At 41.7% G+C, this 15522-nt stretch overlaps 1 protein-coding gene across 17 annotated transcripts in view; it reads left to right on the forward strand.

The window, feature by feature from the left end:
* CALD1 (caldesmon 1) overlaps nucleotides 1-15522 on the forward strand; it is a 231249-nt gene that overhangs the window by 199930 nt on the left and 15797 nt on the right. For all 17 annotated transcript variants that reach the window (XR_005724491.1, XM_040260907.1, XM_040260919.1 and 14 more), the window contains 3 exons: nucleotides 5607-5749; nucleotides 9942-10200; nucleotides 12818-12958. Coding sequence is in view for 16 of the 17 variants with exons in the window: in XM_040260907.1 (XP_040116841.1) it covers nucleotides 5607-5749; nucleotides 9942-10200; nucleotides 12818-12958 (543 nt within the window). In the remaining variant the exon portion in view is untranslated. The remainder of the gene's footprint in view (nucleotides 1-5606; nucleotides 5750-9941; nucleotides 10201-12817; nucleotides 12959-15522) is intronic.

Raw genomic sequence — 15522 nt, forward strand, 5'->3', positions numbered from 1 at the left:
TCATGAAATATTTCCAACTGGCTTTGATTAATGATTTAACTTTTCAAAGGGAAAACACTCCCACACCTCTCAGTAGAAAATCTGATGAACTGAAGATGATATTTGGTTTTCAAAAGAATAGCTTGGCACAGTGTTCTGCATTGCATTTCTGAGGCACACACAGGAGCTGGTGCCAGGGTGTTTGACTGTAGGTAAGTAGTAAACAAGTCGGTGGACCAGAGGCTGCTGCAGAGAGCATGTCATTATGTCCCGACATGATCAAAATGCTACATCAGAAAGCCTGACCTCAGGGCCTCCATGGCCATCCAGTGGTTAAGACTCTTCGCTCCCAATGCAGGGGGCACAGGTTTGATCCCTGGTTGGGGAACTAAGATCCTGCATGCCACATAGCACAGCTTAAAAAAAAAAAAAAAAGGAGAAAGAAAGCCTGATCTTGTTTTAACCATCAGGCTTATGTTAGCTCCAAGCAATCCTAAAAATGATGATAGTATTTAATAAGCTCAAAGTACTTGATCGTGGTAAAACTAAATTATCAAACATGAGAGTTGAATTACTCTGCCTGTGGGACTGACTTGTAGTTATTGAGCTCCAACTCAGATGGACTCTTGCTACATTTTTCTGCCCATTATAGCACAGAATAAGACACAAACAAATCTATATTTAGCAAACAGATGAGATTTAATAGGAGAATGATTATTTTCTTAAACCTTTTTTTCCTAAGATTCATGTAAAAAGAACTCTAGTTCATGTTATATTTATTTTGTTTTTGGTATGTGTTCGTCCCATTTTCTAGTAGAACTTGTGAGTAAAAACCAAATGTGAACAGTGCCCAGTTAAAAGCAGGAGAAAGCATGAATGCTAAAAACTAGAAAACTAAATTTGGCTCTAATGAGGCTGCTGAGAAATTTGTTGAACATGTTGGGAAACAACTGTTCTCATTCTGTAATAGAAAAACAACTACAAATTCATTTCCAAAAAATGAACATTACTTTGGCACTAAACTCAGAAATATCCCACATATATTATTTATTTCGCTTCCCACATATATATTTATGTATCCCACATATATTATTATTTAGCTTCATCTCTAAAGCTAGCATTTTGTGTGGGGGCATATCTTTAACTTATTTTTTAATTGGAGTATAATTGCTTGACAGCACTGTACTAGTCTCTGCTGTGCAACAGCATGAAATCAGCTATGTGTATACATATACCCCCTCCCTCTTGAGTCTCCCCACCACCACCCATCTAGGTCATCAGAGAGCTGAGCTCCCTCTGCTATACAGAAACTTCTTGGGGGGAATATCTTTAAATACAGAAGGAAGAGGGCATGAAATCATAGCTCGGTGATTACGTTTCTGTGGAGCAGGAAAGGCGGAATGACTCTATGAATTCTCCATTTCATTCAGTTTAGTCAGATGTGGATTGTTTTTAATGACCAAGGCATTCCGTGTCCACGTTTTGTGTCTGTGAGCTCACCAGCAGCCATCCCATCATCCTTTAGCTTCTTTTCAGATAAGGCCCCCAGTTCAACAGTGGCCGTGGTTTGATGATTTCAGTCCTGCCCCTTTCTCAATCTGCCCTCCAGCACATTCCAGTGTCCCAAAACTTGGCCTCTTTTTGACACAAGAACAGATTAGCTCCTTAACCCAAGCTTTGGGAGAGGAAAAAAAAAAAAAAAACTGCCATTCCTGTTTTAACATTGCATACATAAATTACTAGTTGAATAACCCCTCTCCACCTGTTTGTGTAGCTACTCCACTTAGATAACTTTAAATCATAGTTTACATGATGTGGCCATTTTAAACGCCCTCCTTCTACCCCCCATCCCCCTTTTTGTTCTCTACTCTCAGCAAAAGTCTTTCCCTTCATGGAGTTAGCAAAAAAAGGAAACACAAATGTTAGCTACATTTCCAGAAGCCACTCCAATACCTTACACAAAACCTTCTTTCTCCCACTGCAGTTTAACTGTTTGCACCAATGAATCACAGATGACCAGTAACCCTGAAACGTAGTTTAACTTTTTCTCTTCCCCAACTATAAAATGCCTTCTTTTAATTTTTTTAAAATTTTTGTTGAAGTACAGTGTTGTGTTCATGCTGTACAGCAAGTGATTCAGTTATACAGATACTGCGTGTGTGCGTGAGTTCATGCTCAGTTGTATCTGACTCTCTCTGACCCCATGGACTGTAGCACACCATGCTCCTCTGTCCATGGGATTTCCCAGGCAAGAATACTGGAATGGGTGGCCATTTCCTACTCCAGGGTAATCTTCCCAACCCAGGCATCGAACCCACATCTCTTGTGTCTCATACATGGGCAGGTGGATTCTTAACCCACTAAGCCACCTAGGAAGCCCTTTATACATATACATATATTCTTGTTTTATCTACATTCTTTTCCATTATGGTTTATCATAGGATATTGAATATAAAATGCCCCCCTGTAAAATGCCTCCTTTTAGTTCTTCACCCCAGAGCTCGTTTTTTGTTCTGGCCTCTAATAGGAAAATAGTTTCCAGCAGAGCTGTTCATATAATAATGAAACTAATATTCATATCACGTAGGCCAGAGCCTCTCACTAAACATCAGGGTACTTGCTGGTCACCTGGGATCTTATGAAACACAGACTCTGACTCTGTGGGTCTGGGTAGAGCCTCAGCTCCCCAGGGGAGTCCATGTTGTCCATGGACAGGGCCATTCATGTAATAGACATTGGGCCTGGAACAGGAATTGAGGCTTCTGAATCTAACAAACGTATGTTCAACTTAGTCTGAAAAAGTGTAACTTGCACTATTCTTATCATTCTTCTGGAATCAAATGATACAAAGCAGTACAACAGAGAAACTGGTGCCTCAGTCTTTTTAGACTTGTTCAAACTTTTTGAGTGTCTCTCTGGCACAAGAGTATGTCACTGTAATTCCTACCCCTACACACATACACCCATGTGTTACCCCACTGATCACTCTTTTTTTTTGCTGTGCTGTACCCAGTTGTGTCCGACTCTTTGTGACCCCGTGGATTGTAGCCCAGGCTTCCCAGGTGGCACTAGTGGTAAGAAACGTGCCTGTCAGTGCAGGAAATGCAAGAGACGTGGGTTCAATCCCTGGGTCGGGAAGATCCCCTGAAGTAGGGCATGGCAACCCACTCCAGTATTCTTGCCCAGGATAACCCCATGGACAGAGGAGCTTGGCGGGCTACTGCAACAGGGTCAGACATGACTAAAGCAACTTGGCACGCACAGACTAGCCCACCAGGGTCCTCTATCCATGGGATTTCTCAGGTGAGAATGCTGGAGCAGATTGCCATTTCCTACTCAGGATACATGGCCCTGTATTAATCCATCAGCATAGGTTCTCTTCTTGGTAACACTTTGATCTAGAGGCTCTAATGCTTTTCCCAGTGGGCTCAGAATATCCCATTAGCTTAGGTTGAATCTGCTATAGATGCCAACCCACCATGCTCTTTAAAGTGTTACAGAATTTATTTATTCATTTCCCAGAAAGAAAAAATAATTTGCAGTCAGCATTAAATTATCATTATTCCTTTGGGAATTTTTTAAAGTCTTCCAAAGAGAATATAAGCATACCATCTACCACAACTTTGCCAGTACAGGCAGAACTTGAAAAAAAGGGATGTTTCTTCTGTTAGACATGTATGGTTTTACGAATCTATTTTACACACATTTTTGGTCAGTAAATTAGATAATGCATTTTGGGAGACTGGAAATATCTCTGACTCCAAAATAGGAGAAATGAGTTTCTCTTTGTATAGTGCTCCACAAACTATAAGGTGTGACTCACAATTTCTTTCATGGGTTCACTGCAAGGGGACCTCCCTCACCCTTAAATGTGTATCCCCACATACTTCTTAACCAGGATATAAACTCCCATCCATAGTTTCTGGGGCTATTCCCAACAATGGTAGGTCAGAATGAAAAGAGACTTTGCTTGCTCCTGCCTGCCCAATAAATACTGATTTATCACCAGGCCAGGACAGTTTAATTAAAGCTGCGGGACAGACCAGGAGGTTCCTTCTCTTCTCGGAGTCTCTCAGCACAAATCTGGAGCCAAGAGGAAAGGCACAGGATGAAGGATTAGGAAGGGATCATCTAGCCCAACCCTCTCTTTTCATGCACACGGAGCCAGCATTCCAGAGATGTTAGGTGACTTAAAGTAAAAGTTAGATTGTTGACAACACTAAAACTAAAACTCAGATTTCCTGACTTTCAGACAAAGTTCTCAGAAAGAATAGCAAAATTACAGCCTCTCTCTTCAGCAAGTCCAAGGGATGTCCTAGATATATGCCACTTGGAAAAAGATTAAAAGTCTTAACTAGCTAGGGCACCATGGTAGTGAATAGTCCATTGATAGTAATTTAATCGAATAATACTCAGCAAAAGCAATCAGGCAAAGGACTACTGAAGACTCATCAGTAAAGAGCAAAAAAAAAAAAAAACCCTTTTCTTAGTAAAATGTGCATTTTGGTGCGAGTTAGGTATCAGAAGCATAACAACTGCAAAGAGGTGAGTGATCAGGTAAGGGGTGGGGCCATCCTTGGCAGCCCCTAGAGCCCTGAGTTCTTACACCCAAACCCTCCTTCTTTGGTCTCTTTAGAATGTTAGTGCTTTGTCACTGTTTGTCTTCAAATGAGCAGTAATGAACCTCACCTGTTCTCACACTCATTTTTTAAGAATGGGTGAGATGATGAAGGTAATTTGAACTCCTTTGCCTCCCCCCAAAAAGCTATGCAAATTCAGTATACTTGGAAATAATCTGTCTCACTGTGAGGAACTTGTAACACAAAGCCTACACGTGCACACAAAAATTAGAGCTAATACTTGCTCTCCATGTACCACCTTCCTCTGTCTCCCACAACAATCCCAAAGCCACTTTCAGAGACTAAATTATCACCTTCAATGGAAGTCAAGGTCAGCACTGGAATTTTTCCTTTGCGTTCTATCTTTAATGCTTTAGATGACTACAAACATGGCCCCACAGATCTCTGCGTCCTCCCTCTAAAGGTAGGGTTATTATGTCTTCTATCCTGAAGACCCTAGTTACTCATTTGATTAAAATACTAGGGTGGTCTTCCTCTGACATCTGCCAAGACTGACTTGACAGATCTGGCTAACTCAGTAGGTTTCTTATTTCCTCCTCAACACATTCAAATCCTTCTCAAAGAAGCACCCTTCATCCAAGAAGAAACCTGTCCAAGTAACTTGGCCATTCTCCCATCAAGGCCACACTAATAATTGCTCTTCCCGGTGGGAACTGAAAACAACCCCTCTCATGTGGAGTTTCCATAACATAATGGTTTCCAAATGGTAACACCTCCGTCACTTTTGAAAATAAAACCTCAGTGAAATAAGGATGATCCTGACCTCCTAAAATTGTGGTCAGGGTCTTTGCTCGGAAGCTGGAGGACCATAGCTCATGCTCCAAGAATTTCCTCTGATTCCAGGTCTACCACATCATTCTCCAGTGGTTTGTTTTACTTCTCAGTTTTCTGGCTTCCTAACAATGTTGGGTTTTATTTGGTGATACCAACTGAAACCTAATAAGATTTTTATCGTCATGTTTCTTCCTGATATGTACCATTGGTTAGCTCAAAGATGAGAAGACTAAAAAGGACAAAGAAAGCAAAGACGTTAAGAGCTTCTTGGATGCAAAGAAGGGATTTACAGAAGTGAAGTCTCAGAATGGAGAATTCATGACCCACAAACTTAAACACACCGAGAATACTTTCAGGTAAGACATAGTGGCTAGTTAACAGTGACTGTGCTCATGTGTGGAAAAAAAAAAAAAGTCAGTCTCCCTACCCTGTGACTCCAGACAGAAACGTGCTAACAGGCAACATACTTTTGCGGTGAGGTCACTGGCCATTGTCTCAGAGATACTCCGTCAGCAGATCAGGCTATCAATCCCTAACAGGAGAACAGCAGGCCCTGCTCAGACAAGGTTTGATCTGCTTTTCCCATTATTTGACAAGGCAGATCAATCCTGCTTGGTATCTGTGTTTTTGTTCACTGACCTAATATGTTCACGTAAGATCAGCTTATTAGAAAACATTATCACCGGAGTTCATGTCATGGATTCATTCTCTGTAGGGTCCAGCAGACTTCATAAAAGAAACTCTCAATACCATTTTCAAGAGTGTATTTTCTAAACATTGTTAAAAAAATTGTTGCAGAAAAGGAAGATTGTCCTGTGGCCAGATACTTTGGAAACATTAGATTAAACTAAATAAGTTACCTCTCTTTACCGCTAAATAAGTTACGTCTCTTTACCGCCGGGCCGGGACTTAGAGGGCCTTTGATGTTATTTTGCCTTGGAGAATCTCTAAGAGGGAGGAAGAGGGTGAGCAACTAATGCTTCGGTTTGGAAAATGCTCTTGCAGAGCTTCAGATTCCCCTTTTTCATCCCCTCTCCTATCACACTGAATAGATCTGGGCGATTAAGTGTAGGACACATAGACAAGTGCGTGCATGCTAAGTCGCTTCAGTCCTGTCCAACTCTTCACAACTCCATGGACTGTAGCCCACCAGGCTCCCCTGTCCATGGAATTCTCCAGGCTAGAATACTGGAGTGGGTTGCCATGCCCTCCTCCAGGGGATCTTCCTGATCCAGGGATCAAGTATATGCAGGCAAATCCTCACTTCTAGGTTGAATATGGAGATTCCCCCACCCCCCAGCTTTGTAGAAGAACTCAAGTTACAGAAGCCTGCCATGGACACCTGGCTACCTGACTCTCTGTGCCCCGTTCCTACGCACACTTGCTCCAACTGCTGGTGCCAAATTGCAGTCTCTGTTATGTCACTGGCTGCTGTGCCAAACATTCTGGAAAAAATCTGGGGTCCCTATAATGTGGATTCCTTGCCTGTAGACCCTGTTTTTTGGAACACTTCAAATAAGAAAGTTCCAAGCAGATGTTGTATAGAAGTCAGACTGCTCCTTACACCAAAGCATGGGTAACACTCAGAAGCAAGCAGAACTATGAGGGATGGACATTTCTAGCCACTTTAAGATGTTAAAGTGTTAGATAAATATAGTTGTTATGCACACAATTTTTCTACACAAAAATTTGAGCAGAAATCTAGTCACAGTTTTACAAAAGAGAGCTGAAAGCACATGGAAGGAAAGATGTGTATTCAAAGCCTAAATAAAGTGTGAGGGAATGAGAAGGGTAGAACTTATAGATGTTACTTGGGATTGGCAAGAAAATAGATGTAAAAATTAAGTTTATTAGGAATTCATAGAAAATCTAGAAATCAAGCTGATTCAGGCTGGTACGCTGAGTGCAGAGCTTGCTGAAGTGCCAGTGCTTTAATGTGTTAGAGCCCTAGAACAGTGTCAAGTCCATGAAAAGTGTTCAAAGAATATTACCTAAAAATATCATTATTTAATTACTTAGATAAGACCCTGATCCTGGGAAAGATTAAGGGCAAGAGAAGAAGGGGGTGACAGAGGATGAGATGGTTGGATGGCATCATCAATTCAATGGACATGTGTCTGAGCAAACTCCCGGAGATGGTGAAGGATGGGGAACCTGGCGTGGTGCAGTCCATGGGGTTATGATTATCAGACACACCTTAGCAACTGAACAACAACAATTACTTGATAGTTTAAAACATGTGCTGTAGGTCCAAGTACAATTTTATTAAAAGAAATAACTTTAAAAATCTGTCAGTAGAAAGAAGTTTGATTAACAATTAGCAAGCTTCTCAACCAGTTTCAGTCAAAACTCAGATTGACAATTAACATGCCCATTGTTTGGAAATCCAGAAAACTGGGCAACTCGAAAAGATAAGTCACAAGAGATGGCAACACACTGAGGACTGAGAACCCATAATTGGGACTCTTGCTTTAATTTTGCTATGTTTTGACAGGAAAAAATGAAACAAACTGCTACCATATTATTAGTTTTTAATTTAGCTGCCAACATATGTTAGTTGTAGTTTCAATTAGAAATTGATCCCTATAGAAGCAGAGACACCTCACTTTGCTCCAAATAGTTATAGAATGAGAGGAGCTGGGGAGGCGTGAGAGCCTCTGTTTGAATTAGCTTAGTACCTATTAGTCTAACTGAAAACTAGCTGTGTTCATAGTGAAAGGTCTATATTAATCTCGACTTTCACCTAGCAAAGCCACAGAAAGAGGAAAGAACCTTCTGGAAGAAATTTCCATATTAGTGGTACCCTAACACTCAGGCCATGCCAGCACATCTGAGCAGATGTGATAAGGCCAAAATTCTTGTTCCTGTTTTGAGCATAGCTCCTTTTGTTGATTTAATTACTTTTCCCTTTGATAGACCCACTTTCTTATAGCTAGATGTTTTCTCTAAAATATGACATGAAAATCTCAATTCAGGAGCAAGTTAAGCACCCATCACTTAAGGAAACCACCAGTAACATTTTCCCCAGATACTCTTTATGTGTATACATTCAAAACAGATATAGATGTATATATGTGTATAATTATAAATCTCTGTCTTAAAGTGATTCTTTCACTGAGCATAACGATGTATCTTTTTGCTAGCTTTCTACACCAGTAAGTATAAGCCTACAGTTAATGTTAGAGTGTTCTACAGGGTGGATGGGTCATGACTGATTTAACGAGTCCCTAGATGATGGGTATTTGAATGTCCAAAATGAAGATTGAGCGACACCTAGTGGAGTCCAGAAAAGTTTCTGTAGGCACGTGTTAGCAGTCCTACCAAACAAATCACCGTGAACAGGAAGAACCAACCCTCTGAAGATGGAGAGACTTTAACTGAAAGAAAAGGGTTGCTCTCTGGAGTCACAGGCCTATGGACATGTAAAACTTTGAAAGAGCAATATCAAGTCTTAAAGGGTCCCCTAACCTTGACTGAGTTAAAAATAAGAGTTGATCTTTAGCTATCAAGAACCTAGAATGATATTTTTTAATTTTTTAACCTCAACTCCTAGTAAGATATAAATTTTATATCATATCCCGGTACACACCTACATATGTATTTATAACTGAAACAAGAATGTCAAGAAAAGGTCATTTCCCTTGTTCCATGCAATACCCTCTGATGTTTTCTCGTTGATTCTTTTAAATGCTAATTACAGTCCACTAAATAGATTTTACAGAATGCAGCTTGAAAAGCATAGTACTAAAGGACATAGTTTATTCAGAACTATCTCACTATTTTAAAAGTATGAGATGCACGCAAAAAATCAGTATCGGCAATATCGGTAACTATGTAATCTTGAACTCCTTTTCTGTTCCTCCTCTTGCCTCATAGCTAGAAACACCAGAGCTATTCTCTGCATGGAATAAATGATACTAGACCATGGTAATTCATCTGTTACAAAAGTGTCAGAAATGGGCCACCTATGTTCAGATATAGTTAAGAATGCCCTCACTACCTGTTAATGAGTATTATATAAGATTTCTTCCATTTGTGTGGCTCAATAATATTCCATTGTACGTACTTCACGTTTTTGTAATACGTTCATCCACCAATGGGCACTTAGGCTGTTTCCATATCTTGGCTATTGTAAATGATGCCTCATGACCATGGGCATTACTTGTATCTTTTTGAGTTAGTGTTTTCATTTTCTTTGGATAAATACCCAGAAGTGGAATTCCTGCGTCATATGGCAGTTCTACTTTTAATTTTTTGAGGAACCTCCATACTGTTTTCCCTAGTGGTTGTACCAATTTGCAGCCCCACCAACAGTGCCTGTTTGCTCCCATTGTACAACCTAGGAAACCCAGGGTAAGTGGCAGAGAGGGGACTCGGATTCAGACCTGGGAATTCCAGATGGACCCCAACTTAGCCGTGAGGTTCCGCTGTCCAGTGAGGGCAGTGGAGATATCCGTGTGGGATGCAAGGCCTGCAGACCGACCTCCCCTGCTTCCAGGGGCGGTGAGGGTAGGCTGCAAGGCAGACGAGTGTCCCACTCCTTTGCAGCCGCGCTGGAGGGAGGGTCAGCGAGGCCAAGGAGGCTGAAGGCACTTCCCAGGTGGAAGCCGGCAAGCGGCTGGAGGAGCTGCGCCGCCGCCGTGGGGAGACGGAGAGCGAGGAGTTCGAGAAGCTCAAGCAGAAGCAGCAGGAGGCGGCCTTGGAGCTGGAGGAGCTGAAGAAGAAGAGGGAGGAGCGAAGGAAGGTCCTGGAGGAGGAGGAGCAGAGGAAGAAGCAGGAGGAAGCAGAGCGAAAAGTGAGAGAGGAGGTAAGGCGGGACGCAGCGCAGCGCCTTCACTTACACAAGCTCACGAGTACGCCTCTCCCCGAGAACATTCTGACCCTGGAAAATAGTTTCTTCCCTGGTGAACTGCTGCTTCCCTTTTGAATGTGAATTCTTACAAATGCATGAGTCTGAGCAAACTCCGGGAGATAGTAAAGGACTGGGAAGCCTGGTGTGCTGCAGTCCTTAGGGTCACTAAGAGTCCGAGTCGACTTAGCAGCTGAACAACAGCAGCAGCTTGGTGTGTGCTAAGCGTGGTTCTAAAACTTTTATACACATTAATTTGTTCACTTCTCCTAAGAGCTCTCTGATATAGGTAGTCTTCTCATCCCCATTTTACAGATCAGGAAACTAAGGCACCCAGAGGTTTTGTCATTTTCCCCAGGTCCCACTTGTCTTTGTCTTAATGCATGTCTCTGTAAATGTCCCTCAGTAAAGACTGTGAGAGCAGAGAAGGATGAAAAAGTCTGCAGATCAGTCACAAGAACCAAGAGTCACACGGTAGTTGGTTTTTGATATTTGAAGAGGTTTCATAGAGAAGATTTTCCCAAAAATCGTTTTGGGGGTGTGTTAAGTGGAGGAGTAAGTGACTAGATTTTCACAGGCAGGGACAGTACCTGCTTTGTTCATTGCTGCACACCCAGGACCCAGCACAGCGCCAGGCATGTAGCAGGAGCCCAGTGATTATGAGCAGATGAATTTGTTCCATCTTCTTAAGCAGAACTGAAAATGACAGATAAAGTTACAAGAAGGCAAATGTTGAAAACTGAAAAAGTGCTTAACCAACTACTGTAAGCATTGCCGTAGTTCACAAAGAGCATTTTTTCCTTGTATCCTGAGGTACATTATTATCCTCACTTTTTGGACAAAGAAATGGGAATCGTAGTTTGACTGACTTGTGTGAAGTCACTTGACTAATAAGTGACAGATTTGCTACTGGGACCCAGCTTCTCCAACTCCGCCTAGAGCTTTCCACACAAATCTCCAGAGACTGTGATCTCCCATCATTTAGAATATGCAGAAAGACTTTAGATGACTTTCTGACGTGGATCCTATACAAACATTCCGCAAACTGTGTGGAAAGTGTGGATACATTACTGCAAGCTCTCTTTCAGCTCCAGCTCTTCTTGAGCCTGTGACCTTTGGTTAGAAAGGAATTGGAGTGATCGTTTTAGAATCAGACCCTCTGCCACTGGCAAGATGGGACCTTGGGAGAGTCACTAGACCGTGAGACCTCTTTTCCTTATCTGTGAAATATCTACTTCCAGGATTGTGGTGGTGATTAAATCAGGGTGCCTGGTACATAATAGACCCTCAGGAAGTCATAGTTTTCATTCCTGTTATTATTGTTATTGCTGTTCTCTAGAGGAGCAAAGTATCAATGAAAGCAGAGGAGAAACATGCTCTCTGAGACCTGGATTGGACCTCAGAGATGATTTGGTCTAACCTCCTACCAAGCACAGTGTCTTAGTGGCAGCCGCTATAACAAATTGCCATAGACTGGGTGGCTGATAAGACATACAGGAGATGTTTGTCTCATAGTTCTGAGGCTAGGAAGTCCAAGATCGAAATGCCAGCAAACTCTGTGTCTGGTGCGACCTCAGTTCACAAAGACAGTTTTCTCGCTGTGTCCTCATGGGGCAGAAGGGCTGAGAGAGCCCCCTAGAGCCTCTTTTAGGTTCCATTCTCATGGTCCCCAAACCTCCGCCTCCTAATGGCATCACTCTGGGGGCTAAGATTTCAACACAGGGATTGGGTGGGGGACACAAATATTCAGTCCACAATACACAGGATCTTTCGGCAGCATCCTCTGACACATGAACATCCAGTTCCTGCTTGAGAACATCCAGTTTGAAAACTACAAAGACTACATAAATCTGTCAGAAAACTGTTCCTAGAGGATGTGCAGCCTGATGAGAAGACAGAGTGTTCTAGGCCAGGAATGAAGGCACCGAGGGGTTGATGAGAGGGATTGTAAACATCTGTGATTTCACCACCAGGGAGCAGTATCTACACCATTTCAGATTTGTCAAACTATCTGGAAATAATCTACTCAGCTAAGGAAGGGGCAAGCAGGAAACCATCTCTTGTACAATTTAGTAAACATAGTACTGTACATTTGTGTACCTTAGCATATGAATCATCTCATTTGTCTTCACATCTCTCCTAGGAAGTAGGTAGAAGTGATAACTTATTTTACATACACAAAATGAAAGGCCCGAGGTGATGATGACTATGATGGTCGTCCCGCTGAACATGAGTCTAAGCATTCTACCTGAGCTTTCTCATTTAGTCTGTGTTAAATCCCGAGTCAGTGGATACTGTTATTATCCCCATTTTACAAATGAGGAAACTGAGACATGGGGCAGATAAGTAACATGGCCAAGGTCACACAGTTTGGAAGGGGCAGTGCCAGAGTGCACATCAGCAGCTGGACTCAAGTACTCAGGATTAACCTCTGGTGCCACCCTTGAGGAAGGGCTAGCTAGCATCTTTTCTAGAACCCAGGTTCTCTTCTAGGACTATGACCATTCCCCCTACAGCACTCTTTCCTTTTGGCTTGAAGCTGATATTAACGTCCTTGTTATTTGTTCTTTCTTAGGAAGAGAAGAGGAGGCTAAAGGAAGAGATTGAAAGGCGAAGGGCGGAAGCTGCTGAGAAACGCCAGAAGATGCCGGAAGATAGTTTATCGGAGGACAAGAAGCCCTTCAAATGTTTCACTCCTAAAGGTTCATCTCTCAAGGTATTTTTCCCCAGAAAACCTTCTTGTGCTTATTCAAATATGATAGAAACATGATTTCAGCCCCTGATTTAGTTATTAATTATTCAAAGCTTTTGTTCCATTTATCTTTTTGCTCCCTCTGTCAGCAATTTCATAGCTTTTTGTCATTTTCAAGACATAGATAGGAGAGACCTCAAGTGGAGTACTTTGTGTCTTTTGTTTATTAGATCTTTGATTAAAATGACCTATGGTGATTACCTCTGGATTTCATTGACCCACACTCTCAGTGTGCCTTATTACTTTGAGCAATTAAAAGCAGAAACATTGAAACTATAAAATAGGCAAATATATTTTAAAGGTTTAAGCTGCTTTTTCATGCTAATTTCATTATTTTTCTTTGTCATTATTAAGAGCAGGACAGCTGGGCATGGCACAGGTCAAATTTCAAAGCTGTTATCATCAAAGGAGATGAAATGTGACTCGGATAGGCTCCCTTGGCAGGATGAGTTTGGTCTGACTACTCCCTTCTGTGGACATAGCTCCTAATAAAGGAAGACAGAAGTGCTGCTGAGAGGATGAGCTGGAAGGAGCTGAGCAGGGCGGTGATGGGCTGGCTGAGATGGAGGGACAGGAGCGTAGACTCAAACATGTATTTTTGCTTATACAGTTAGCATGGTTTGAGTCCCTGGCACAGTGAAGATACTCACTGATGTAGTGAGTAAGTGTTTATTGAATAAATTACATGGACGAATGAATCTTTAGAGATTGGAACTTTGAGCAGTTTTTATTTTCTGTCATCTTAGCCAGGTTACAAAGCCCTGACAACAAGTTACAAAGCACTAACAACAGGTAAAGCCAGTATAGCATAGCCAGGCTGCAGCTGGTTCATGTGTATTGTGTATGTCTATCAGTGTGTGCACATTGTGAGCAAAGGTCAGTTATTTATACTTACACTTATTACCTGTTTCACATGGAAACCCGTATGTTTTATTCCTAGAACATTTCCTTTAGTCTTTAGGATGGTCTGGGTCCCAGTCTACCATGGTTCTAACCCCTCCCAAATACACTCCTTATACTTCAATCTCATCTCAAGGGCTGCTTCAGGAGGAATTTTCTTATTTGATATTTATAACAAATCTAGTATGTGCTATGAACTACGAAGGAGGGAAGCACAAAGCAAGGTCACTGTCCATAGGGCACTCATATCGTTGACCGCCTCAGGAAAACTCAAGAATTATAAGGGTAACCAGGTGCAGACTACCAGCTCGGTGAGGTCTCTGAGTGGAGCAGAAGGAGGAGAGAGAGGCTATGTGGAGTAAGTTAGCTTCATTTATAGATCTGAAATTTGAATTTCATAAAGTCTTCCTATGTTACAAAATATTCTTTTGACTTTTTCGAAGGCATTTAACAATGTAAAATGTTCTTAGTTTGTGGGTGGGTGGAGAACACAGGCAAAACTCTGTTTGCATACCCCTGCTGAAGGAGCTTTCTCTTTAGCAGAAGGATGCAAACCCTGCTCACTTTAGACCATCTCTGCACAGCAACTAGGTCCCCCTGTGTCTGGGTCCATTTCTTCCTGGCTCTTCGATAATCAAAAAAAAAGAAGTGTCCTCTCTCTTTCAACCTTCCTTCAATTGCCACCTGAGCTAAGCTTTCCTTGAACTGTGTGGGAACGTGAGAAAAGTTGTAGTTATCGAGACTTCTAATTTCTACTTTGTTTTTCAAAAGAAACTGAAACCCATCCTCTTTCTTCAAACATCTCTCTACCAAGGTTCCCAACTTAGCTTCTCTAGTGTTTCCATCAACCAGACTCCAGAGTTCCCACAAAGCCATTTATCTGCTTATTCTGGTAGAGAAGGACAGGAAGGCCTGGCATGTTGCAGTCACAAAGACTCAGACACGACTGAGCAACTGAACAACATTCTAGTAGAGAGGCATGTGTGAGCCATCAAAATTGATATATAAACAAGAAATTTTCAATTTCTGTGTAACAGAGACGTGCTTTCAAGAGTAGGCAATCTAGTGTTTTTCTCCATAGTATGTGCCTTGAAGAACCTGCTATGGCTCTTGTTTTATAACTTCATTTCATGTCCTACAATTGGAATTCCTGCCACTGTTGACACTCTTGGCCCTGCAGCTTTTATAAATGGTCACAAGCTAACATTGTCGAATGCCAGCGGGAGGAGAAACATTTGATATTTGACCACAAGATATTATCCGCTGGTATATTTTGTTGATTTCTCATGGCTTACGTTCCTCATCTGAGAAGCTCAGAACCTGGTTTCTCATAGTTAAATTATGCTGGCAGCGAATGATCTTTCTTACCTAAGACATACAAAGAATAAGTTTTAAGTAAATTAAATTTGGAATTTTGTTTTTATTATTATTATTTTCATCTACTCGTGGTAGAAGGAGTGTGGAGTTAAGGAGAGCACCAGTTTGCTGAAATGTGTGTGATTTTCCCTTGTTTTATTAGGACCACACTGCCACCTCTTGGTTTATAGAAGAAACAGTTTCTCTCTTTAAACTCCTTACACTGAACAAGTAATTTACAAATTTAGTAGAAATTGTTACATTACCCAGAG

This window comes from Oryx dammah, unplaced genomic scaffold, assembly GCF_014754425.2.
Source record: "Oryx dammah isolate SB20612 unplaced genomic scaffold, SCBI_Odam_1.1 HiC_scaffold_18, whole genome shotgun sequence".
In the NCBI taxonomy this organism is placed as follows: domain Eukaryota; kingdom Metazoa; phylum Chordata; class Mammalia; order Artiodactyla; family Bovidae; genus Oryx; species Oryx dammah.